The 27,123-nt window shown below is 35.8% G+C and overlaps 1 protein-coding gene across 1 annotated transcript in view; it reads left to right on the forward strand.

The window, feature by feature from the left end:
- PIK3C2G (phosphatidylinositol-4-phosphate 3-kinase catalytic subunit type 2 gamma) overlaps positions 1 to 27,123 on the forward strand; it is a 278,883-nt gene that overhangs the window by 113,779 nt on the left and 137,981 nt on the right. The window contains exons 20-21 of the mRNA XM_037136665.2: positions 10,739 to 10,832; positions 14,532 to 14,626. Of these exons, the coding sequence (XP_036992560.2) occupies positions 10,739 to 10,832; positions 14,532 to 14,626 (189 nt within the window). The remainder of the gene's footprint in view (positions 1 to 10,738; positions 10,833 to 14,531; positions 14,627 to 27,123) is intronic.

A 27,123-nucleotide genomic window follows, 5' to 3' on the forward strand; every position in this document is an offset into this window, starting at 1 on the left:
CTGTGTTCTTTATTGGGAAGATTAATTTATACGAAGCCTTCCTTTACTAGCATTGTACAGAGGCGGAGTAGGACATGAAAAAGGAAAACAGTTATAACTTCCATATTTGACTAAATAATTACATGATTTATGATCACGTATCTCTTCCATTCATCTATTGAGCAAAAATATGTGTACATGGATATTGGTAGGCAGTGAATGAAAGAGACAGAAGGATAAGTCATAGTAAGTATTTCTAAAATATATAAAATTTAAAGGGAAGACTTAAACTAGAGATTACTACACTATATATTATGTACAGTAATCAAAGAGGTACATATTATAGGTGCCCAAAGGAAAAGCAAATTCTTTCAGAGAAAGTAGAGAAAACCTTACAAAGGAATTTAATTTTGACTTTAAATAGTCATAGGAATTTTCTGTGTAGAGAAGAGAGAAATGATATTCCAGCAAAGAAAAGTTTAACATGAATGCAATTAAAGAGGCTCAGAGAACAGTGAGTAATTTATTATCATATTAAAAGAGAATTGTACATTTGGTAAAGGCAAGATTGCTAAAGTTGGAGGAGGCCGGAAAATGGTTTCGAAGTTTGGGGTTGTATGCTTGTTTAAGTAAAAGAGCTTGAAGCATGTTTACAAACTGAGAAGCAGCGTGTACGAAGCGAAGATAAAAAAAAAAAAACAAAGAAATAGGAGAAATGGCAAAATGAGATCATGCCAACAACCAGTAGCCTGGAACAGAAGTGTAAATGGTAATTTTATCCAAGGAAAGAAAGAAACTTCTTCCTCTCAGGTGGCAGCAAAGAAAAGATATAAATACAACTATAGATATGTATGGCTATGGAAGAGGAAAATGTGACAGATTCCATATTCTCCATGAAAGAAATGTCAAGGTGATATACTAAGAATGAAGAACGGAGAACTGAATATACTTAAAGATATGCATCTTTCCTTTGCGTACTTTGGAGAGTTTATGGAATTGCTTCCAAATTGTACAGTTGACAACATAAGCTTTGAAATAAAACATATCTGGCTCTAACACAGTACTTGAATGACCTTGGGCAAGTTTCCTTATAAAATAAGGTATGAGCATTATATACCTTACAGGATAAATACTTGTGAGGCCATTCAATAAATGTTACCAATAAGCATTATTATACTACCCTCTTCATCATAGCTATATATTTAAGAGAGTTTAAACTTTTCAGATTTTTGCAATGTCCAAGTGTAAATACAATAAATTTTGGGGAATGATTTTATTTCTATTAAGCTTAAATAATTTAATTCTACTTGTCAAAATTTATTTGATAAAATAATTATCATTTTAAAAATAAATCACAACTCAGTAATGATGTATAGCTTACAAAGTACTTTCACAATATATGATTTAACCCACAAGCAACCTCTTTAATATTACTACCAAAATCCAGAATTTCTCCCGTTTTACTGATCCCTATTTTACAGATGAAGAAATTGAAGTCCAATTTGCCCATTCATCCACTGAACAGATATTTATTGATAGCCTACTCATGTTCCACATTTCATTAGGCTCTGAAACTGGCATATTAAGCCAAAAGAAGCATAATTCTGCCTTTATGGAGGTTTCCAACTTGCAGTCTACTAGAGGTAGGGAGAAATAGCCCATTACCAAATGATAGGTGTAAAACAACAGGTGTAAAAAACACATGTAGAAAACAGCTCTGAATGAAAGGTACATGGTTCTCGAATAATGTGTATAACAAAGGAACCAAAACTTGTCTTCGAAGTGGGAAAAGTCGTCTCAGGACGAGATGAGAGGAAATGGTGAAAAGGAAGAATAAGAGAGGAATTTTCTAGGAAGAGGGAATCTATGTAAATGCCCAGGGACAGAACCTGCACTTAAGAAACTGGAAGAGAGCCTGAGTACCTGAAGCCCAGGAGGAGTGTGTGATGTAAGATGACTGACATGCTAAGATGAAACCAGAACATGTTAAAGACTTCTAAACAGGACTGTATTAAGCAACTTGGTCTTTATTTCAGTAGCAATGAGAAAGCAAAGATGATTCTAAACGGGAGAACACATTTACCTATTTCAAAAATCACTCAGGTTTCCGAGCGAAGCATGGATTTGGTGAGGGAAGCACAAGTAAGAGAGAAAACCCACTAGGAAGCTATGGAAGCATCCAGGTGTCAGAGAATGGCAGTCAGCCTGAGATCGTGGCAGTGGTAACATAATTAAATAAACAGAATCAGAGAAGTTATGAGTAGAAAAATGTCAGGTTTGAATTGGGAGGGACAGTGAAAAAGATGGGTGTCAAAGATTACTTCTAGGTCTCCTTCTTATGTAAGTATGTAATCGTAAGAGAGACACTCAACAAGATGGAGCACACTGGGTGACTGACAGACTGTAGAAGAATACTGTAGTTTGGGTTGAGATATGTTGGCTTTGAGGTGTGCTTGACGTGGCCAAATTTACAGGTTGTGGATATGCAAGGAAGAAATATAAGCTAGAAACCTCAAGTTGGAAATCATCCACAGAAGGATGAGATTAAGTCAAGGATGTAGATAAATTTGCTTGGAAAGAGAGAGTATAAGAAGAGCCTTCACATTTAGACTCTAAATCCCTTATTCTTTTTCAGTATATTATGCTGCTTTTTCATGCAATGTTTAATGCATCCAAAAACAAAATCTCTGTATAGTGCTTTCAATATACCATTTGTTTTATGTATTGCCTTCTTAAGCTTGTCTATAAGTCAAATCAAAGTATAATCATATAAGAGGAGCAAAATCAATACTACAGCTAATTAATAGCATGACTATATAGCCAGTTCTCAATTTCTATGTGCAAGGTCATAGACTATCAAAAAATATCGTTGTGCAATTTCTATGTCTTTTTGGGTCTAGAATTCATTCTTACTCCTTTTGGTTCATGACTGGGTCAATACCCCAGTCCAGTTTCACAAATTATACTTATCACTGTTATGTCTCTCTATAGAACTATTTAGAGTGCTGTAAAATAAATAATATACCCCAGCTAGACTGATGAATTTTAGATGAGAATATCAAGTCAAAAGATAAAATGGCCTTGGTAAAAGTGCTGTGGAAAGCCTATTGACCTCCTGGATATTTGGGTCTTAGTTTCGGTTGCCACAAGCAACTGGACTGGGACAAATAGCTTCTACTATTTGTGTTTCAGTTTCTTCTCTGCATAATCAAGAGATTGAACTAGGACTTGAAACTTCTTTGAGTTCTAATATTCTGTAATCATGTGAAAATCCTTGAAGAAGCATGAATTATTCAGTAGGTAGAGGTTTACAATCATCCTAAAGAATCCTTATTCACTACATTTTCTAGAAAAAAATCTTTCTTGTGTCCCATCAGATCATTTTTAGTACTAGAAAAATAGAAAAGATATTCATATTGACATTTTTCTTCCAAGTTTATGAAGAGCGTCTCATCAGACACAAAGCTTGTGGGAGAGACAGGTCTGCACTTCTGATGGTTTTATCATTCTAACCTGACATTGGGGCCTTTAACTGTGAAGAGCTTCATGGCATTCTGTGTGAATTCTTACTGTGTATTTCTGAAGTCTGACATTTCCATTCCACTATAATCTCAGATTGCTTTGCTTTTCAGTTTACTCCAAGTTGCTTTTTTAAAAGGTCAACACTTATTACCTTGTATTTGGCTTTCACCCATCACTTCGAAAGTCCTTTGAGTAAAATACTGACCCTATATCATTTTTCAAACTAGGAAAAAAAAAGGAAACAAGAGAAAATAAGAAAGGGTTCAACATTACAAAATAACAAGTCAAATGGGAGATGTTGAGAGATGTATTTTTCTGCTGAAATTTTACCTCACGACTCCACTGGCCTGATTGAAGCCTGTCTGAGTCTTCTGTGATTTTCTGACAGCCGGAGAGATGACAGAGTTGTAAATATTTAAAGGAAGAAAAGGGGTATTATGATTCCCAAATCTCAGCTTTTGCCACATGAACTGAGTAACCGGCCTACCTTAGTAATGGGCCACAGGAACTGATTTCTTGATTGGTGGCTCACGACACAAGCCAAAACTATGTTGCATACTGCGGGTCTCGGAGTGAGGTCCGTAGTCCCCAACATGCTTACAGTGCTATCACAAAATCAAAATTATTTCCATAATAATTTTAAGGTGTTATTGGCCTTTGTCATACTTATTCACTCTTGAGTGTAGAATGTTTTCCAAAGGCTATACTGTACCAGATTTAGTGCAAAGAGTAGAATCCAGCTGTCTCCTACTAAGCCAGACATTAAAGAGATTTGCAAAAATGTAAAATAACATTGCTCTTCTCACTGAGCATTTTCTTTGTTGTTGGAAATACAGCTATTTTTCATAGAAATATATTATTTAAGTTAACATGTAATGGGTTTATTTATGTGATTTTAAATGAATTGATAAATATTTCTTAAACATCCTGGCTTCATTTCTAATATAATAATTATTAGCAGATATAATTCACATAAACAAAACCTCTTTGGGATCTTCCATAATTTTTAAAAGGATGGAGGGTCCTGAGACCAAAAATAGGAGAACCTATTTTATAAAGCAGATCTTAATATCCAGTCAGTTCTAGTCATTTTTCAGCAGCAACTTGAGCCAACAAGTTACCTAAAAATGTAATATTTTTTTCTGCCCATGTAAAATTACAATTTCAAGTCAGTCCTCTTCTTGGCCCTAAATTTTGTGTTTACTCGACATTGTTGATGAAATATAGAGCTGATATTTCACTGCAGTACCTCTGAAAAATGTTTATCTTGAAGTTGCTTTAATTTTACTTAGTGTTTTCACCTTTCGAATGTTCTAGCCATGTGACTTACATTTCTTTTATTAACTTTAACAACCCTAATCTTCATGCAGTACTTTTTCTTTGTGTTTGAATACCCTAAGTGGACAATGGACTAATTGCAATTCATTGTATAGAGTTCTATTTAACAATCATTGTACAGAATTGTGTTTATCCTACCTGTGGGTTAATGACCTTTTACAGATCCCCAAAACTCAATTGTCAGCTCAATTCACAGGCCACTGAACCCTGAATATGTAGAATCGCTGCTCACAAAGCTCCTGTAAAACTGAATAGTAGGCCCATCCAATGTTTAGCTTTTGACCAAAATTCAGACACGCTTGGAAAATTAAATGAGTTAACATAAAGTTGCTTAAATGAACTTTCAAAAATGATTATTAGCCTTAAAGTAATGATTCTTTCACTTGGACTCTTATTAAACCTATTAAAACTTGTTTCATTATAAATAAAGCTTTCTTTCACCTTATGTAACATCCTCCCCAACAAGTAATGGAATTTTACTACCTCGTATCTTTGTGACACACCAACTAGATAGATTTCCATTTATTACACTGTAAATAATCTATTTCCTGATTGATTGTAAAGAAATTTCTTACAATTGTAAATAAATGAAGACCTGGTTGATATTAGCCTGAAGAAGCTTCTAACTATATTTTTATTTCTTCCCCAGGCTCAACCTATAATAGCCATATCTAGAGTAATTATGCTAACAAGGTGATCAGAATCACTAAGGAATGGCTCCCTGGTTTATTGGCAGAAATTACATGTACTTTTCAAGCAAATCGGGTCATTGGAAAGTACACATACCTGGCTTGTGGAAAATTCAAAATAGGTTGCAGTGCTTCTGTTACATATGACATTTCAGTTTGTAAATATCACACCACAGTCGGGAACGAATGTGGGCAGCCCTCACCTTGTTGAGGAACAAGTTACTGAGCATAAAATGCCAACAACTATAGCCCCAAAAGAATGTTCAAATAATTCCAGACAACAGGGCAGGGACAGAACGTCAGGATTTGTGAAACGTATTTGTCTGTTGATCTATGGCTAATTAAGAGCCCTGAAATGGTTTTAAGCATAAATTCTGCAGAAGCATAGGTCCTTATTAGTACTATTATAGTAAAAGAATATTCCAAGTCAACTTGAAAATGATTCTTTTTAATTTTTTTATTGCTTATGCAATTTCAGTGTTCTGGCTTTTTCTTCCTTTCCCCAACTCTGCCCAGCCCCACCCTACCCCTCCCTAAGTCAATTACCATCTCATTGTCTGTGTCTTGTGGGTCACAAATAAATGTCCTTTGGGTAATCCCTACACTACCTTTCATCCAGTCCCCCTACTCTCCTCTGAAAATGTGATTCTTATTCTTTCACACAATGACGTACACTCTTAAAACATGATTTAGGAGTTTTTTCTTCTAGTGGTAGTAAATTTACCATTATTAATATATTTTCATAATCAGTTGAATGGCCTTAGTTTCAAAAATATTTTTAGTAACTAATAAACTTGAATATAAAAAGTATGAAAAACTTTTAAAACTAAGCTTACAAAAGAAAGCTATAGTCACTCAGGAAACTTCCATTCAGATATTAGGTATTAATATTGTGATGTTTTATATTTTACTTTAAAGCATATAGATAAATATACACGAATTTTAATGGTATTATACTGTATAAATTTTTCATAATATTTTATATCATTAAAGATTTATTTTGTATTTTAATGACTACATATATTCTATCATAGGGTCATAACATATTTAACTTTTTAGTTTTTGACATTTCTATCATTGCCAGCTTGCTTATATATGTATATCCTCACATACATCTCTGATTATTAGAATAAATTGCCGAGAGTAAAATTGCTAGAAAAGGAGTAAGCACTTTTGAAAGGTTTTTTAAAAAATTCATGATGTTATATATTGCCAACAAGGTATGAAAGAGCCTATTTCTGAGAAAATTCACCAGCACTGCCAGCATCTCCTTTAATGTGGCCAACTCTTTCTAAAATAGTCAAATGCAAGTTCTACTTGGCTATGCTTTAATGTTGTCAGGCCTTAGTCACATCTCAGGATGTCATGTGGTTAGTTTCTTAGCAATTTCTCTCCCAGTTTCTTTCTGAATTGCAAGCAACAATAGTGAATAAAAAGAGGAATCTCTTAGAGGAGGGTATAAGGGGATTAAATGGTAATGGAAAAAAATACAATAAAGATTAAATTTTAAAAAGAAGAGACATCTCTTTTCATTAAGGTACAAGAAATATTCTTTCCAAATATACAAGTATGCTACAAATATATAATTTTTGTTTTGGATTATAATTTGCAGATATTGTGAGTTTTTTGTTTTCTAATATATTTTATTGATTATGCTATTACAGTTGTCCCATTTCCCCCTTCATTCCCCTCCACCCTACACACCCCCTCCCTTCCATCCCCCACCCTTTAGTTTATGTCCATGTCTCACAAGTTCTTTAGATTCTGTATTCCCCATACTATTCTTGCCCTCCCCCCTGTCTATTTTCTACCTACCATTCGCTGTACATTCTCCCCCCCTCTCTTCCTCCCACTCCCCTGTTGCTCACCCTCCATGTGACCTCCATTTCTATGGTTCTGCTCCTGATCTAGCTGTCTGCTTAGTTTGCTTTTGTTTTAGGTGTGGTTGTTAATAACTGTAGTTTATTAATAACTGGAGTTTGCTGTCCTTGCACTGTTCTTATTTTTTAACTCCTTTTTTTTAGGTAAGTCCCTTTAACATTTCATATAATAAGGGCTTGGTATTGATGAACTCCTTGAACTTGACCTTATCTTGTTCCTGAAGGAATCCCCCCAAAAATACATTCTTTTCTTTCCATTGCTTTTAGATTTGTTTTTCTCTTACCATTTTACTGAGAGAAAAGGAACCTGGAATTTATATGAAAGGTGTTTGTGAAATTAAACTTACTGTTACCTACACAAATTATCTCAGAGCATGGCAAAAAATAAAAGGGGCTTCATAGTGTGATTTTCTTTATTATTACAATGATCAGTGTATTTTTATGAATCACCCAACATGTATGAAGCATGGCACTAAATCCAAGGAGTAAAAAAGAAAAACATGGAACAACCTATCCTCAGTTAATTTATTCAGTAACTGAGGAATGATGACACTTATATAAAAAGGTCAACCCTGGCGCTCAATAACATACCCTGATTGGCCATGCAGTCACTTAGACAATGCTCTTGGAGATCAGAGCAATGATTAGTAAAGACTGGGATCATTAACTTAAGAGTATTTGGTCCCATTCTGAAGGAGGACTAGAACTCAGAAGAGAAAGGAGGGTGTTCCAAGTGAAGGTTACAACAGCCACAAAAATAAGAAGGCACATGGCACTTTCCAAGTGAGGATGACATGTCTGTGAGCCAAAACACTTGATGCAGCATTAGAGTAACAGAAAAATCTACAGTGAGAAAGAAAATAATTTAACATTTTATGAGAAATGAACTTATAAACAATTTAGGAAATTTTATAAGCCATTAGTATTAACAGCATTGGTACCAGCATGACATAAGTATGGCCTAGAGTATATAGGTGCAGAAAAAACTAAAAACAGGTGTGAGGCTAGAGTCATTAGACTAGAAAAGTCTATGGAATTTGGCAACTAATTAGATATAAAGATAAAAAGCTTTTAGGAATTCCACAAATTTTTATTCAGCTGTGACTGTGCTAAGAATTCCTAAATGAAGGAGCCTTCTTCGACCACGTACAGAATATAGAATCCTGTAGAAAATGGTGTGATAAACTCTGCATGGCTGCAAAGGGGCTAGAATGCCTTTGCAGGTAGACCGATGCTTGAGCTTTGACTTCGATGATGAATAGAATTTCTCCAGGTAGGAAAGGGGGGGGGACACTTAATGATAACAGCAAAAAGAAAGAAAATATCTCAAATTTTTAGGCCTACATGATTAGATACAGATAATAACACAAACTACAAGAGAAAACCCGCCATCAAGATATTGTAGGTGGAAAGATAATTAATTCAGTTTGGGTGTTCTTCCCTCAAATATGCAGAGCATGCACACCAAACTGGAGGCATTGGGGACCTATGGACAAATCAGGTAACAAAACAGGCAAAACAATTTTTACTTTCATGGAATTTACATTTTAGTATTTGGAAATAAATACATACTTAGAGACATAGTTCACCAAAGAGTTTTGTTGTGGTTTCTTTTTTATTTTTTTCTTTGTTGTTCTTCATATCAATGAGATAAGATAGACACAGGCGAAGGCAAGAGTGACTAGTATCTGACTTAAGCCAACCCTTAGGCCACAGAATGTACCAAGTAACTATTCCCTGAGAAAGACTTCAGACTGTTCTCAACTGACCTTGATGTCTGCAGGCTTCAGACAAATGGTTTAGTAATTGAGAGCAATAAATTAGAGCTGATCGCATTTAGTTAGGAGAAAATAAAGTCTTTGTGTGTTAAAAACAGGCCGACCTTCTAGCTTTGCATTTTTATTACACCCTTTCTGCTCTCCATCTGTTTTTTTGATGCTATGCTGAGATCTTCTGACCTTCACTAAGTGCCTCATGCAATGTGTCTGGACTACAGTTCTCAATAGGTCTCACTGGAATGCTCAAAGAGAGAAAATTATCGGAACTGTATTTGCAGGTCAGAAATAAAGGTTTTGAGTGACTAACCGTGGAAGTTAAATTCTTGTTGCAATTAAAATGCTCAGTTTAAATTAAGAAAAAACATGGACCCTGTTTAAACATTACATTTCCAACTGCTGTCCAGAAGAGTTGAGAGATATTGAGTCATACCATTTTTTCCTTTATACTGTAGCTGCATAGTATTCATTTCACCCTTCAGTGACCTGAAATGCTGAAAAGAGACTGGATATTGCAGACTTCAAAGCTTTCTGACCTCCACAACATTAGGAGCCAATCTTCAGAGCTCTCACCTGACTGAAAACAATCATCCAGTTAGTTCCCCTACGAGACAATTTTAGGGTTTTGTTGATTTGTTTATTCATTTCTTTGTTTTTCAACGAGTCACTATAAACAGTTCTTCATGTTTTAAATTATGCATATTTTTCTGAAAACTTCTTTATTTACAATTGTATTCATTGTTTCAACCAGAGCCCTAGTTCTATTTAATCATGTCAAAGTAGTACATCAACATCATGTCAAAGCTGCATGGTGCCAAAAGTTATCTCCAGGCACTTCCAGGAGCCTGGAGATAATTGAATCTAATTCTTCTGATGGAACAAGATAATGGCAACCTGAGGAGCCCATTTGAGGATAAATTGTCTTTGGAATGGGGTTTCAAATGCTAAATACCTCCATAAATTTAGCTCAGTAGCACATATTTATTAAGTGTCTTACAAGTGCTAGATCTTTCAGCAGGCGTGTACATCCCAAAGGGAATAGGGCACAGCTTCCCCCAAGAACTCATAGTCTAGCAAGATTTAGCCTTATTAAATTAATTTTTTTATTATAAAATACTTTAGAGTTCTCATTTTCATTGTGATCTGGCCAACCTCACTCAAATATATTTCATTTTTAATCACATAAACCATCAAGTCTCCAGCTGCTGATACTTTATTTAATAAATGCATGGCTAAATTATAAGCAAAGATTTTCATACTATTTTAGAAAAGATTTTAGATACCTTACCATCCACATTTTATAGCCAAGAAAGCTGGCAGGAATCTGACTAAACCCAAGTTTTCAAAACCTAGTCAAAAGGACTTTCCACTAAATTCACATGAGGTTATAGAATACAGAAAAATAATAACTATTTGTTACTAATGATCATCTTAATTGACTGTGGGATTATCATTTTATCTACTGAGGATGGAACTCATTCTCTGTTTTCCTTATGTCTCTCATGGATTATTCCATATCATTAGCTGCTTAATGGATATATTTGCTTTGTATTAGTTTTCCAGATCAAGAAATTCGGAAAGTGGCAGTTCAACAATTAGACAGCCTCTTGAATGATGACCTGCTGGACTATCTCCCACAGCTGGTTCAGGTAAGAACAGCAGAGCTGCCAAGGAATTCCAGGATTTTAGCTAATAATTCTCTTTGAAAGTTTTCAATGAATCAACAATTGACTACTTAAAGTGACATTGCAATTTGGCTGGCCAAGAGGGTGAATTTATAGCTCATATGTCAACATGGGTAATGGAGACATTCTCTAGCCAAAACTGGTACAGTTACCAAAAAATTATATAAAAGCCAAAAAGGAAAATTTTTAAAAAGCAACTTTGCTTATTAATTAGAACTAGAACAAAATATAAATGCTTGTGATGAAATGTTTGTATCTATGTAAAACAATTAAAAATTTACCTAATAAGGGTTATATAAAAATTAGTCTTTTGCTGTCTAGCTCCTCATAATTTATGTTTCATGCCTTTCCCGAAAAGTTTTCTAAATTGATTATAAATTTTATAAAAATAGTATTATAAGATAATTCTTAAATTCTGCCAGCAGAGAGCATATTTTGGTGACAGAATCAAAGCCACAATGTTGGAACAATTTTTGGAAATAATATAAATTTACCTACAATATCAGCTAAGATTAATTTAGTCTGAATGTTTTGGAATATGAATTATAAATGACCATGTCAATGACTGAATATTCAAACTACAAATGATATGTTTTTCTACTTAGTGCTGAATATGTCTATAATAGTGGTCTTTATGGGGTTTTTTAAAGTTTTTTCTTTTAACTTGGGTGTTTTCTTATCTTAAAGGCCAGGTTGTAGTTACAAGCTCTTTAAATGCCAAGTGCAACATGGAACAGACTGAAAATGACCAGAGGGGAGGGGGAGGGGGACAGTGGTGGATAGAAGGGGAAAGGCCTGGTCAAGGAACATGTATGAATGCCCCAAGGACACAGACAACAGTGTGGGGATTGACTGTGGGAGTGGGGGGGTGGGCAGAGGAGGGCAAAGAAGGACACACTGGAACAACATAACATAACTGGGTAATAGCATAACAACTACAAATGATTTTTAAAATAAATAAATAAATGCCAAGTGCTTCCGTTTTCGAACATTTAAGATGGGAGACTCTGCACCTGATGAGGAACGCCTTTACTATTAGACTGAAAAACCACACTTTACAAACCCAATAGGCAGTACTCTGAAAACTACAGGGCGGGCTTGTTAGGAGACAGCTGTACCATATAATTACTTACATCAGTACTTACAGTTGTGACTTTCCTACATCAGCCAGGATACTGTAGTGAAAATAAAGACTGATTTGACTTGTAGAAATACCATTCATCTTGTAACTCCCTAGTGCGGGCAACATCTAATATTTAACCCAACTCAAAAAAGTAAGTTTTCACAAGATTAAACCTATCGAAAGTTCTAATCTGAATGAACACACTTGGCACCAGGAATATCACAGAGAGCCATGTATCTTCAAATAAAAATTCTTTCAACAGGATGCGCACAGAATCCATAATACGAAAAACACAGAAAAAAAATTAGGTAAATTTGCAGCTATTCCCTAAGTATTTAAAAAGGAATATTATAAAAAATGTTTTGAGATGGAAAAGAAGTATATAGTGTGACTATAAAATAAATAAAATAAAATAAATTTTGAAAGCATTTGTTGTAGAGTTGTTCTTAAACTTCCATGTTCTAACATGACTTTAAAACTTCCCCAGACAAAAAAAAATTCTATCCTGTTGATCATTTTCTGAAAGCATGTTATCTCATGTGTTATCTTGTTAGAAGTATGCAGCCTACATTACGGCAATAAAAAAACCTCTATGACCATGATGAAAGCAGAAGGCATTGTTCATAGCTAGTAGTCAAAACACAAACCCAGAGGTTACTACAAAGCACAGGTCTTAGCCATGCAGGTAGGTTTATTATCATGTTCGGTATCTTAAGCAATGAGGCAGGATTTAGGGGGCAACTGCACCAATAGACAGAGTCATGCAGGGGTTTTGGAAGCAAGGAAGGCAATTCAAGCTTAATGAGTAATTATTGGGTTCAGGAAGAAATAATAGGAAAACCTAAAGAAAAAGCTAAAAACAGAAGCAAGGAAATAAAGAGATTTAGAGACATCTCTTCCATTCATATTCTGATACCATATGCAAGTAGGGCATTAACACAGGCCTATCAGCCCAGTATTAGCAAGTAAGTGAGGGAAGGTCACACCTGCAGTTTAAGACAGCATCCATTATGGTTGTTATACATTCAGACAGTAACAAGCATTTATGCAAATGTGCTGAAATCATCTTTAGCACTCTCACACCTGAGGAATTCATAAACTTTCTCGTCCTTGAGGATGGTAGGCATATAGAGGTGTTTCTTCAGGTGTGTATGTGAATGAATGATGTCTGTAAACAGCTTTGCCTGTTGTCTATATTGTGTGTGTGTGGGGGGGGTGTATGTGTGTGTGTGAGAGAGACAAGACTTAAATGGCTTACTGAGCACCTAAAGATAGAAGCTTTGCCTCTCAAGCAGGAATGAGCATTTTTAAGTATATTTTATTGATTATGCTGTTACAGTTCTCCCTTTTTTCCCCTTTATCCCCCCTCCACCCTGCACCCCTCGACCCTCCCGCTTTCCCCACCTCAGTTTATGTCCATGGGTTGTACATATAAGTTCTTTGAGTTCTCTGTTTCCTATACCATTTTGACCTCTCCCAGTCCACCTTATGCCTACCAATTATGCTTCTTCTTCCCTGTACCTTTCCCCCCCATTCCTCCCCCCTTTCCCCACTTAAAACCCTCCATGTGATGTTCATTTCTCTGATTCCGTTCCTGTTCTAAATGTTTGCTTAGTTTTTGTTTTCATTGTTTTTCTTTTTCTGGTTCATTTGTTGATAGTTGTGAGTTGTCATTTTACTGTTCGTATTTTTGATCTTTTTTTCTTAGATAAGTGATGGCATGGTGATGATGAACTTTAACTTGACCTTATCTGGCTAATGGAAGGGCAGATAAAGTGCTTCCCAGGAATGAGCATTTTTATTAAGAGAACCTGGATTTCAGTGTTACACATACTTAGATTCCTGGCATGATGATGGGGTCCAGGCACTGACTGCTGATGCTGAAGCCCTCGCACAGTGCAGGTGGAGGTCTGAATTATGTTGCTAAGGATACTGGGGGCTGCCATTACTGCCTGTGTTTTCCGCCAAGTTGGGGGTCCTAGAAACCCTTGAGAGAGTTGATCACAGTGGAGATGAAGGAAAGAAGTCGGGAATCTGTGGGTTATAGTGGCAACAATCAGCTTTCCGACCTAAAAAAAGCTTCAAGGTCTGCAGGTTAATACTAATATACCAGTTGGTGATTTTAGCTAAGGCTTTGGGTATGCATTAATTACATCTCCAAAGGGGTAGAAATATCTACTGCTTAATAATGCCATTTGTATAGCCAGAGCACTATTCATAGTGTATTTTTCTGCCAGGACTCTCTTCTTAGGTATGGCTAGATTCCACCAGCCATCTGCTCTCAGTTATTATCCTGTGATGCTGAGGCACACACACGCGGAAAAGAAACAAGACCACACAAACCTAAATTGTGTGATTTGTGCGTGCTTTATTAGTTACACACCAGCAAACAAATGTTAAATAAACTATGGTATTAGCATTTTGTTAAATGCTTATGACATTTTCCCCGGTCTTTTCTCAAGCCTCCTAAGCCTTCTGTGTTCTGCTATAATTTTATTACTGAGAAAAAAAGAGTAAAGTAATTTTGTCTCTTACTTCAGGCTATCAAGTTTGAATGGAACCTTGAAAGTCCTCTAGTGCAACTTCTATTACACCGCTCATTGCAAAGCATCCAGATCGCCCACCGGCTTTACTGGTAAGATTAACTAAAACAGAGTAGGGTGCGCCTTTTAGAAGCAGAAGATTCCTTTACCTTGTAATTGATATAAACCTTTACTTAAAATTTGGCCAAATTTGAGTCTTTGCCAAGATTTTCTTTATTTATGTGTATAATTTAACCGTCATCCTCAAAATCTTCTTTTTGTACCGTTGTTGCTTTTTAAATCCATTATGAATTTTAAATCTTGATGATATTTTCCCCATAGCTGTAAATCACAAAGGCTATTTGTAGTCATATCTACTCATTGAAGATTTCAATATAAAACATGTTTACAAGACTGTGGATGTTTGGGGATAACATGTGTTTTAAAAGTTGTATCTATATAATGTTAGTTATAAACAGTGGAATCTAAAAGTCAATGCATACTCTTTCTATTGAAAATTCCTAGGGGCCTAAACTTTTCCCAAGCATAATTTAGAAGATTATTATTGGAGAAATAGATTATTATTGGAGAAATTCAGAGATATCAGAATTTCTTCCAACATCACTTACCCTTAATCTTATTGAACATGATGGGCTTTGGATGCTGTTCTTCCTACCCTTCTTTTCATTACTAACTTTGCAGTTTCAATTCCACAGAGAAAGTTTAACAATTACAAGTTTTAATGACCTAGGGATAAACTTGGATCTATCTTTTGCCCTCACATATCTGTAACAGGCAACACTTACTGGATTCAACTGGAAGTAAGAATTTTAATTAAGAGAACACAAAGGAAGTCAATATTATTTTCTGATTCGAAAAAAAAAAGTACTCCCATTGACATCACTCTTCCTCTTAAAATGACTCAGGCATTTTATAGCGAAGTAGAGATATTAAGAATCGTCAGGCAGTGTGTTTGGTTTGATGTCCATTTTCATTTTTAATGCCAAATATGAAAAGCAATACAATTTTCTCTCGTGTCATTACAATGAGGCATCAGATACATTGGCTAGCAGTGGGTCCTTCACTGAAGTGACTCTCTTATTAAGCTCTGAATGAAGCCTCATTCCCTTCAGTCTTTTGATCAGCTACTATGGCGCTAAGGGAAGTTATTTGAAAACACTTGCTGATGTTCTGTTACCATATTAAAGCTTGAACTCCATTAAATTCCATGTTTACTTCACTTCAAACTTTAACCTTCACTGTTTTAAACCTGTGTTCATCAAAATGAAAGCATATTAAAAAGTAGCATGAACAGATAACAGTCTTCATCTAAATGTTTGAATTAAAATATAACATAAAGGCATATGAAATATATTTTAGCCATCATAAGAATAGAATGAAATTTTAAGGACTTATACTAACACATTGATTGTGACATTAGTGCCACTTTAGAGAGTTCTTCATCTGCTACAATGGCGTGAAAAGCTGAGTCATTTCAAAGGCAACAATGAGTGCAAACCAAGTTGTAAATCCCTGCCCTGCTTGCAAGTTCACAATAAACACGATTATGTCAGTTTCCAAGGAAGCTGGGAGGAAAGTCTTTCTAAGTATAATTCTCACCCTTACAAAACAGAGAAAGACAGAGAAACAGAGAAAGACCAGTAATGAAGCCTCTTTCTCTCTCACTGATTTAACAAGAGAGTGAATAAGATGGAAGGAATAGAAAAGACTATCAATTATAAATGAACTGCTTGTTCTTGAATGCTTAATTGGTAAGAATATGGAAAAGGAAAAGGAAAATAAAGTGAAATTTTAAAATAACTACATTTTTTCAAAACAAACAAAAAACTTAAGAGTCAGGCAAATATACAAAGAATGAAATAAAATTTTATGTATAAATGTCTGGTGCCTAGCATTATGTTTAGGGAATAAGAAATTTGAGTTAAAACTTTAAAGATGCAGTTGAGACCCCACATGACACACTTAAAAAAGTTCTCAATGTACCTTTCTTTGATTTAAAAAAAGCAATGCCTTCTAATAATAATTTAAGAAGGTGAAGATCCATCAGCCATCAGTTGCATAATTTTTTTTTCATGTGGATAAGCTACTGCTTCCTCAGATTCAGCGTATTCAACACTAAATTCAGCATCTAGGCTTTGGATTCCTCTCTGGATCTTCCCTGTTTTTCACTAACATGCTTGATTATTTTCCAAGCCTCATCACTCTGTGCCTCCTAAACAACTCTCCCAACATTGACTACTTCCACTTCCACTGATCACAAGGTTGTCTCACTAAGATACTGAATTATTAATAAGCAGGCTTAGACAGAAAACAATCTTGATGGCTTGGCATCACTGTGTGTGATCTGCCTGAGAAGGGAAATCGACTTGGAGTTACCTTAGGTCTCCTCCACTGAAAGGGTGAATGCAGGATGAGTGACCCCTCTTTTTCATGGAAAGAGAACTAATAATAAGCTTTGAATTGGCAGGCTTAAAAACACTCCATCCCAGTTTTCATTCTACAAGGTGCCTATAATCAGGAACCATTAACATTTTTGGTTGGCACCAGGATGTCCCTCCCCATTGTATAATAATTACAGAACCTTAAATTCAATGTCCCTTTCCATTTTGGACAGGAATCCATTTAACCGACAGTGAGATCTTGGGTTTTATGGCTCCCCTCTCTTTAAAAAAAAAAAAAAGATATCCACATCCAACTCCAAGAACTTGTAAATATGACCTTAAATTCGAGACAGGGGTCTTTAAAGATATAGTTAAAGTCTTGAGATTAGATTAACCTAGACTATCAAGGCGGGTCCTAAATCCTCTGACACATTTCCTGATAAGAGATATGGTGGAGAACACACCCAAACCAAAAGGGCTATGTACAGTGGAGGCAATGGTTGGAGTGATGCATCAGAAGCCAAAAAAATGTCTAGAGCCACCAGGGCTGAGGCAAAGAAGGATTCTCCCCTGAAGCCTAGAGGAGAAACACAGCCCTATCCTGATTTCAGGCTTCTGCTCCCCAGAACTGTGGGAATAACTTTCTGTTGTTTAACCCCAGTGTGCAGTTGTTCACCACAGAAAATAACATAGTAAGAAAAGGATATTCTGCAGGTCCCTGACCAGACTGGTTGTGATGTCCCATCATGCAGGAAGCTTTCCCTGACCCTCTCTGCAGCCACCATCCGGGTTGATTACTGCTCCCATGTTGTATGCACTCTATGTGACTCTGCCAGATGTCATGTCATACGACCTTAACACTTCTACCTATTTCTCTGCTTCCACGCTTAGTCCATAAATTAGCTAACAATAGCAACCATGTCATACTCTTCAGCATACTAATTCTACCAGTGTCTGGAATTTAAGAGACATTCAAAATAAAGTCACAAACCCATAGAAATTCCATTAGGCCATCACTGTTTTCACATGCTGGGAATCCCACATAACACCTTCCCAAAGGTGCGCAGCCAGATCCCTTTTACCTGCTTGGTGTTCCCCCTCAAAGCTGCTGTACTGACCCCTATTTGACAACTGCCTCTTCTCTGGAGAGTTGTTCTCTGCTAACATAGTCACCTAGAGTAGGAGATGGGAAATCCCCAGGGCACAATTTATATTTCAGAGCCTCCCCATGGAGAGATCAAGGCTAGACTTGACCTTGTCCTTATTAACTCCACCCCCTCCCCTATAATGCTCACTCTACTCCTTCACAGGGTATTTGCTGAAGAGCACTCCTCCAGTAAATCACATACACCTATATTTCTCTCTTATAGTCTCTTCTAGGCAACCTAACCTAAGATAAGCATTTTTAAAATTGAGAATAAAGAATTTACATATATGGCTTTAAAAATTGGAGCATCATATGCTCTAAGATGTATCATAAATGGAACAACAATATCACAGTCTTTCATACTCTTGAATCTAAGTCCAGTTGAATGAGCTCCAAGAGAGAGCCAATTTAAATCACAATCTGTATGGTAAGGAGCCATTTTATAGTATGTCTCCTTTTTTGTTACTTAAGGCCTGTGCTGCAAAACTCTGAAGGTGCTTCCTTCAAAATGTGGGGACAACTAGAGATGAAGATCTTATTTGCAAGCTCTAAGTAAAGCAAATTTGTTGTGTTCTATTAAGTGATGTACCAGAAACATCTAGTACAGTATTGCACTGGACAAAATCAATAAATTATAATTGAGTGAATGAATAGGACCTAGCTCAAGCTGTGCACATGCGGATTTATGACAGAAGGGGGCAGAAGAGGGCTGCTCGAGCAGTCAATCTGGCTTGATGCAAAACCAGAGTTGGCATGGCTAGAGCAAATTCTGGAGATTGGCCCAATAAGGTATTAGGCAACGAGTATCACTAGTGAAATCAAAACTGGATCGGAAGACGAATGAGAGCAGAAACTAGGGACTAACCTGAGTTGGGAGTAAAGAGCCTGAAGAACAAGTTGACCCAGTAGTATCTGATGAACCAGCTGGGAAAACCACAGAGCAAATTAAGTCAATGGTGTCTCTGGTACCTGGTGGCCTTCGCAAACTGGCACGTGGCACATAGGACCATATTATACAAGCTCTTATATGGTAACCTCAAAATTAACATAATGCAAAATCTGTCCATTTTCTAAACAAACTACCTTAATTTTTATCCCTAGAATTTTGAACAAGTTTCTCTAATCAAGAACTACTCAAAATAAAGCAAAATAATGTGGAAATTTTGCATCATGTGATTTGAAGTCACACATGTTCCTCTCATGCCCTCTTTTAAATATATTTCCCCTCGTGCCTGAAATTCTCTCATCAGTGAGTCATGTCTTGTTCCCTCCCAGAAGTTCTTTCCTAGTATGAAAAACTATTGAGAACATAATACTTATGATGAATTAGTTTACCATTTGTTCATTTTTTGTGATTAACGTTGAGCTGCTAGGCGCTATGGAACCACTAAGGATAAAAGAGAATGGTCCTTGCTTCCATAAGCTCACAGGCTAACTACACATTAGCATCTAGGCCGTGGGAAAGAAACTGCTCACTCTCTTGGCAGGGACAAAGTAGATGGAAGACACTGACAGCAGATTCTCTCCCCTTTACACTTGTGCCTATGATCTCTTCCAAATGCAACTTCTGGGCAGAGAGGCCATCAGGTAGAATAAATAAAAAAGCCTTAATGTGTGTCCCCATTCTGTCAGAGTCAAATGCTGATAAAGGCATACAAATGAACGCACAAAGGAGGTAAGCACTCTCCGTGCTCCGAGGTCTGAAGCACTCACTGAAGAGGGGAGAGCTGTGCTTTAGGGAGTTATGTCTGGTGTAATAAAGCACACGTGATACGGAATAAGTAAGAGGCTTTAAAGTCTCAATCCTTTACCTTCTAGAATCAGTACATTGGTAATAATGTACCTGTTTACCTTTAGACTAATAGATAATAAATTATTGCTTCACTGTTTGTAAGGGACAGATATGTCTTGCTGTTATTTAACATAGATCTGGTATAATCATCTTTCACCTTCTTGTCCTCAGAAAAGTAGACACCAGGTAAAATCCCTACAATAAGCAACTCACTAAACTAACAATAGCTATCTTCTACCCCAAGTAACCTAAAAAAAGTGATGGATATTTGTAAGAAAGTGCACATTTTACATAATAGTTTATAAAAACTATTAGCATGATTTTCTAGTTCAGACATAATATGGAAAACAGTTGTTTTTATCTATTTTATTCCCAGTTTATGTGGTCAAGGTTTTAGGAAGTTTCCTTAATAAAAGGAGTTTTTTAAAAAGAACACAATTTTGAAATTAATTTGGCAATATCATTTACATCTTACTACTATTATTAAATACATATGAAAATAGAATCTGATACAGTTTCACCACAAATCCATGTAAAAGCCAAGAACAGAGCTCTAATTAAAATTATTCCTAGTTTAAATTATTTTCTTCAAATTTTTCTCTTTTGTTAAAAAAGCAAAGAGTTACAAAAATGGATGTTTTTTTAATATATGTATTGATCTTTAATGTTCAAACTTGCAAAAGGAAAGTTAGCAACACACCTGAAACCTTACAAGGAAGGATGGAAGGAAGGATGGAAGGAAGGAGGAAAGAAGGAAAAGGGAAGGAAAAGGAAAATGAAAAGGAAAGGAAGACAATTAGACCAGATCTGGCCTTTGGTAACTGATCTTTTTAATCCAATCTTTAGTAAATTTTTTATGATAAAATTCATATACAATTACATCACCACTTTCTTAGATAGTAATCTGCATTCCCTATATTATCAGTCTCCTCTGCTATAGTTTATGCTAGATATTTAGGGTACGACCTTGAAAAACAGTATTATAGTGCTTAGTTTCATTGTTTCTCAATCAAGACTACAGCTTTGCTCTAGTCAACAACAACAAAATACAATCCAAAAAAGAGGTGTTCTGTTGAGAAATCATTTGTCTTCTAATAATACTTGAATTTGGCTTCCAAAATGAATACACTAGCATATATACTTAGAGTTACAGGATTGGGAAATAATCAAATGGGACCTTAGAAATCATTTTCTGTAATGCATTTCCCTCCCCCAGAAAAAGATTTCAATGAGTGACTCATCCAGTGGCAGTCATCTAGCTGGTTAAAGGGCAGACGTTAAAATCATTTTTTCATGACATCTCACGCCCATTTCAGATCTCTTTCCAATTCAACCTCTACTTCTAAAAAATACGACTTGAATTCATCAAATATTTGTTTTTTATATCAATAATTATAAACACATTCAACTTAAAAACAAACTAAAGAAAAAGCAATATCCCTCATTGAGATCTTTATATCTAATAGCTCAAAATGTTTGCCATTAGGCATATTGGTGTGACCTACAATTGATATAAATCATCATATTAATTAATAAGTGTGTGCAATAAGCTAAAAAAACTATACATTTTAAGGAGTTTTGAAGGAAAGCATAGATTTCCCCCTACATCTTTTTCTTGTAGTTCCTGATTCATACTTAAAGCATTAATTTGCTCTTCCCTTTAGTATTAGACCATTAGTGATGAGAAAGCAATTACTGAGTAATTTACTTAGCAGATTCAGTTTGTACTTATTTTTGATACATATTATATGAAACCAAGACTTTCTCAGTTTTTTCAAAAACATTAATTAAGCAACTAGAAAAATGATAATGAAATTCAAGTCAGCACATTTTATCAAGTTAAATGAGTTAGAAAATAATTCCTACAGTCCAGACCAGAACTTGACAATAATAAAATGCAAGCAATATCAGTCTTCAGTTTCTTACTAAGAAAAAATACCCGGTAAGCAATGGGATGTAGAAGCCTGAAGAGCAGGAGAGAGACCTGGATTGGTGTCAGAGGGCTGGCTCATGCCAACACAATAATGGCACATGGCAGGCTTCCGCCTCGTGGCTCAGCTACCCACCAGGTTTGAAGTTTTCACGTGCATTTCTTGAACCTAGATTTAAAAGAGAGAGAGAAACAAAGCATCATGCCAAATGTATTTTAGGTGCCAGGTCTAGAAGCAGCACACACCACTCCTTTTCCTTATCTTTTTTCCTCAATTTTATTTAGAAATAATTGATATACATCCCACCACTACGTAAGCTTAAGGCATTCAGCATGATGGTTTGATTTACATGTATTGAGGAATGATTACCACAATAGATCCACTAAACATCCATCATCTCATATAGATACAATAAAAAGAAAAGAATAAAGAAATAAATTCTTGTGATGAGATCTCTTAGGATTTAGTGGTACTCTCTTAATGACTTTCCTATGTGTCCCACAAAAGTGTTAGCTATAGCCATCATGTTGTAGGTTACAATCCTAATACTTATTTATCTTTTTTATTGAATTTATTGAGGTGACACTGGATAATAAAACCTTACAGTTTTAACTGTACAGCTCTATAATACATTATCTGCATGTGCACTGTGCACTCACCACCCAAAGTCAAGTCTCCTTCCACCACCATTTATCCCCCCTTTGACCTCTTCCACCTCCCCTCACCCCCTTCCCCTCTGGCAGTCACTAAACTGGTGTCTGTGTCTCTCTGTTCTGTCTTAATCCCTCCACCTTTCTCACACAGCCCCCAACCCACCTCCCCTCTGACAGCTGTTAGTCTGTTGTTCCCGGTACCTACTAGTCTGTTTCTGTTTTGTTTACTAGTTTATTTTGTTCTGTAGATTCCATACTTAAGCGAAATCATATGGTACTTACATTCTCTGACAGGCTTATTGCACTTAGCATACATAGTACTTTTCAGGTACATCCATACTGTCACAAAGGTAAGATTTCCTTCTTTTTTTACAGATGAATAGTATTCCATTGTGTAAATGTACCACGGCTCTTTATCCACTCATCTATCTACTGACGGGCACTTAGGCTTCTTCCCAATCTTGGCTATTGTAACTACTGCAGCAAAGTACACAGGAGTGCATATATTCTTTTGAGTTAGTGTTTCAGGTTTCATAAGATATATTCCCAGATGTGGAAAACACTGGGTCATAAGGCAGTTCTAGTTTTAATTTTTTTTGAAGAAATACCTTACTGTTTTCCACAGTGACTGCACCAATCTGCATTCCCACGAACAGTGTACGAGGGGTCTCTTTCCTCCGCATGCTCACCACCACTATGCATCTGTGGATTTACTGATGATGGCCATTCTGACAGGTGCGAGGTGGCATCTCATTGCGGCTTTAATTTCCATTTCTCTGATGATTAATGACTTAGCATCTTGTCACATGTCTATTGGCCATCTCTACGTGATCTTTGGATAAATGTCTCTTCAGGTTTTTTGCCCATTTATTCATTGGATTGTTAGGTTTTTTGGTATTGAGTTGTATGAATTTTTTATAAATTTTGAAAATTGGCCCTTTATCAGGTATATCATTGCTAAATATGTTCTCCCATTCAGCTATATTTTCATTTCATTGATGGTTTCCTTTGCTGTGCAAAAACTTTTTTAGTTTGATGTAGTTCTAATGGTTTGTTTGTCTTCTTTTGTCTCTTTTGTCCAAGGAAAAAATTATATATATATGTATATATATATACATATATATATATATATATATAATTACACTTAACTCTTTAATTCATTTTGAGCTTGTTCTTGTTTATGGATAAGTGGGTGGTCTAGTTTCATTTTTTTGCATGTATCTGTCCAATTTTCCCAACAGTATTTATTGAATAAACTCTCTTTACTCCAGTGTATGTTCTTGTATCCTTCTTCAAATATGAATTGATGATAAAGGCATGGGTTTATTTCTGGGCTCTTATTTTATTGCATTTATATGTATACCTATTTTTATGCCAGCACCATACAGTCTTGATTACTGCAGCTTTGTAATATAGTCTAATGTCAGGTAGCATTATACCTTGAACTCTGTTCTTCTTTCCAAGATTGCTGAGGCTATTTGAGGTCTTTTGTGGTTCCATGTAAATTTTGGAATATTTGTGCTAGTTCTGTGAGATATACCATTAGTATTTTAATAAGAATTGCACTGAATCCACAGGTTGCTTTGAGTGTAGTACAAACATTTTAATAATTAATTCTTTCTAACCATGAACAAAGTATATGCTTATTTGTCTTATAACTGGAAGTTTGTACCTTTTGGCCACCTTCCTCCAATTTCTTTAGTCCCCCACCCTCCTCATCTTTGCTAGCTACAAGTCTAATCTCTTTTTCTATGAATTTGCTTTTATTTTAAATTCCACATATAAATGAGGTCGTACAGTATTTGTCTTTCTCTGTCTGACTTGTTTCACTCAGCAAAATGCCTACAAAATTCATCCATGTCGTCATTTTATATGGTTGAATAATATTCCATTGAACAACTTTTTATTCATTCATCTATCATTGAACACTTAGATTGTTGCCATGTCTTGACTATTGTGAATAATGCTGTTATGAACATGTGGGTACAGATACATTTCAATTTCATTTTTGTTTCCTTTGGACATATTTTCAGAAGTGGAACTGCTAGATCTTATAGTAGTTTTATTCTAATTTTCGAGGGTCCTTCATACTGTTTTCCAAAATGACTGTACTAATTTACAATTCCAACAATTGCGCACAAGGGTTTCCTTTTTCCCATATGCATGCCAGCATTTGTTATCTATTGCCTTTTTTGATGATAACCATTTTAATTGGCTTGAGTTGAGAGTACATACTACCTTTTAAATATCTCACAGGTCAGAAGTCAGCCACCAGGCCCTACATAACTGCAAGGGTAGGATATGAAGGTGGACGGGGAACATATCTAAATACAGAAGCGAAACACTGATGACTCAAGAAATGTGTCTTTCAGGTAGACAAGATAGAGGGCGCGGAAGTGAAACCAGGACTCTCCTTTACATACATGAATAGGCTTTCTCTTCAAAAACTAAAATTGGTCTCCACAGATGAAAAAGATTTTTAGCTAACCACTTAATTAAGAAGCATTGTTTTGATAGGTATCACTTAAAAAATGTCGTTTGTCCAATAATTTTATAAGTATTTCCAAGAGTTTTAATCTATGGGTATATTTTATAACCATTTTGCCTAGAGGGCTGATTATTAAGATGTCTATACAGTTATATGGCAGGTGACTGGTATCTCAGCTAAGAGACCAAAATTGAATCAGATATTCCTATCCTGTCTTCGTCAATCTTTACCTCCACCTTTCTCAAACTTCTTTTTTTATACGCAGTGTCCTGATTCACAGCCACTACCAAGACACTCAACCCAGAATACCTGGGAAGACTATTCTTACCCAATAACCTTCCTCATTTAGTCGGTATTTAGGATCTTACCAGTGTTTCTCATAAATATGGTTTGAGTATGTCCCCTTTCTCCTATTTCCACAGTTAACACCTCAGCTCAAGTATCACCTACTTGAACTATTGCAACAGGCTTCTAATTGTTTTCCTTTGCTTTTCTTCTGACCTGTCTCCAGCCCATACATCCTCCACGCTGCTCTGAGAATAATCGTATTTAATACAACTTGATCCCTAACTCATAAAATAGGGTAACTAATAGCTGATTAACATATTCCATAGTTCTAGTCAACACTTTCCTACTGACAGGGTTTAGAATTATTAATTATGAGATAAAAACCTATTCTTCCTCAATATAACTTTACAGTAGATATTCATCTCAACTCTAACTAGCTCCCACCCCCATCTTGTATGGCTTTCTACATCCAAACATAGGCTTTTTTTTGTCCTCAAGTAGTTACCTCAAATTTTCAGAAGATTCATTCCCTGATGACTAGGTACATGGCACTTCCCTCTACTTGAAATGCCTTTGTCCCATTGTTTACACAGAACCCGTTAGGACTCAGCTCACATGCTATCCTCTTTGAAGATGTCTGGTACCTCAGCCCTGTACACACTGCAAGTACAGTTTTTTAGCATGTTGCATGCTTGTGTTTACTCCACCATTTCTTTTTTTTTCTAAGATACTTTGGGCTGCAAGTAACAAAAAAATCCTGATTCAACTGGTTTAAATGATATGGAAAATTAACTGTCTTATACTACAAGAAGTTTTGTAGTTAAGTGGTTCCAGAGTTTATTATTGGAGCAGTTCACCAATTTTGTCATACACCCAGTGTCTTTGAATCTTCCTACTCTGTCATCCTCAGGATATTTACTTGTCTGTAGTCGAGTTCACATCATGGTTACAAGAAGACTGCCACAGCCGATATCACATCCACATGACACTATCCCACAAAAGAAAGGGGATAAATCTTCTCCAGTAAGAATTTTCTCCAGTAAGGAAAAATTCCCCTATTTTTCCTTATTAGCTTTATATCAACGTTTACTTCATATTTATCATTTGCCAGAATTGAGTCACATGTCATTCCGAACCAATTACCTGATCAAGTAGCAATCAGGTGAATTGACCTACCCAACTGATTTAGAATATTCAGAGTTTATCCCCCAATTGTTCATCTTCCCAGGATATTTTGATATATGAACCAAATCATGCTATTTGTTCATGCATAAAGGGAAGATTTGATATAGATAAAATCCTATGCTCCCTTTCTAGACTGTGAAATCCTATCTTAAGCATCCATCTGTAACACAGAACATTGCACATAGTACATATAACTGATACTCAACAAATACCCATTGAATGAATTTAAAAAATAATCACACCACATACACGCCTCATACTGCCTGTAGGTCAACTGATCTTGATTACTGTAGTTAGAACAGCAGGAGAGGAGAAAAGTCATATTACACCAAAATGTAGAGTTGGCCGTTGATATTCTGAAAATCATTTTTGTTCTTAAAAAAATATAGACTCCCTAGCTCTCTGGAATTGGGAGGGATTGAGTTAAATGACTTACAGAAAAATATGATACTCTGGAATAAAAGTTTTTGAGGAAGAATCAGGTGTTAACACTTGGTCCACAGTGTGAGGTGCCTTACTGATCTAACTATGCTCTTTTTTAAAACCCTGATTGAAAATGAAAGTCTATCTAGTGATTTTACAAGAAGTGTTTTGTGTGGAGACCTTGCCAAGCAGCCACTTACTGGCTCGTAAAATATAATTTTCTGTATTGAGACTCTCTGTGTTCATTGGGGAATTACTGAACAGTTTCTGATTTGTGCTGCTCCTGTGTTCTCCAGTGGCT

Source organism: Artibeus jamaicensis, unplaced genomic scaffold (genome assembly GCF_021234435.1).
Source record: "Artibeus jamaicensis isolate MK-2021 breed Jamaican fruit bat unplaced genomic scaffold, CSHL_Jam_final contig_233, whole genome shotgun sequence".
NCBI lineage: Eukaryota > Metazoa > Chordata > Mammalia > Chiroptera > Phyllostomidae > Artibeus > Artibeus jamaicensis.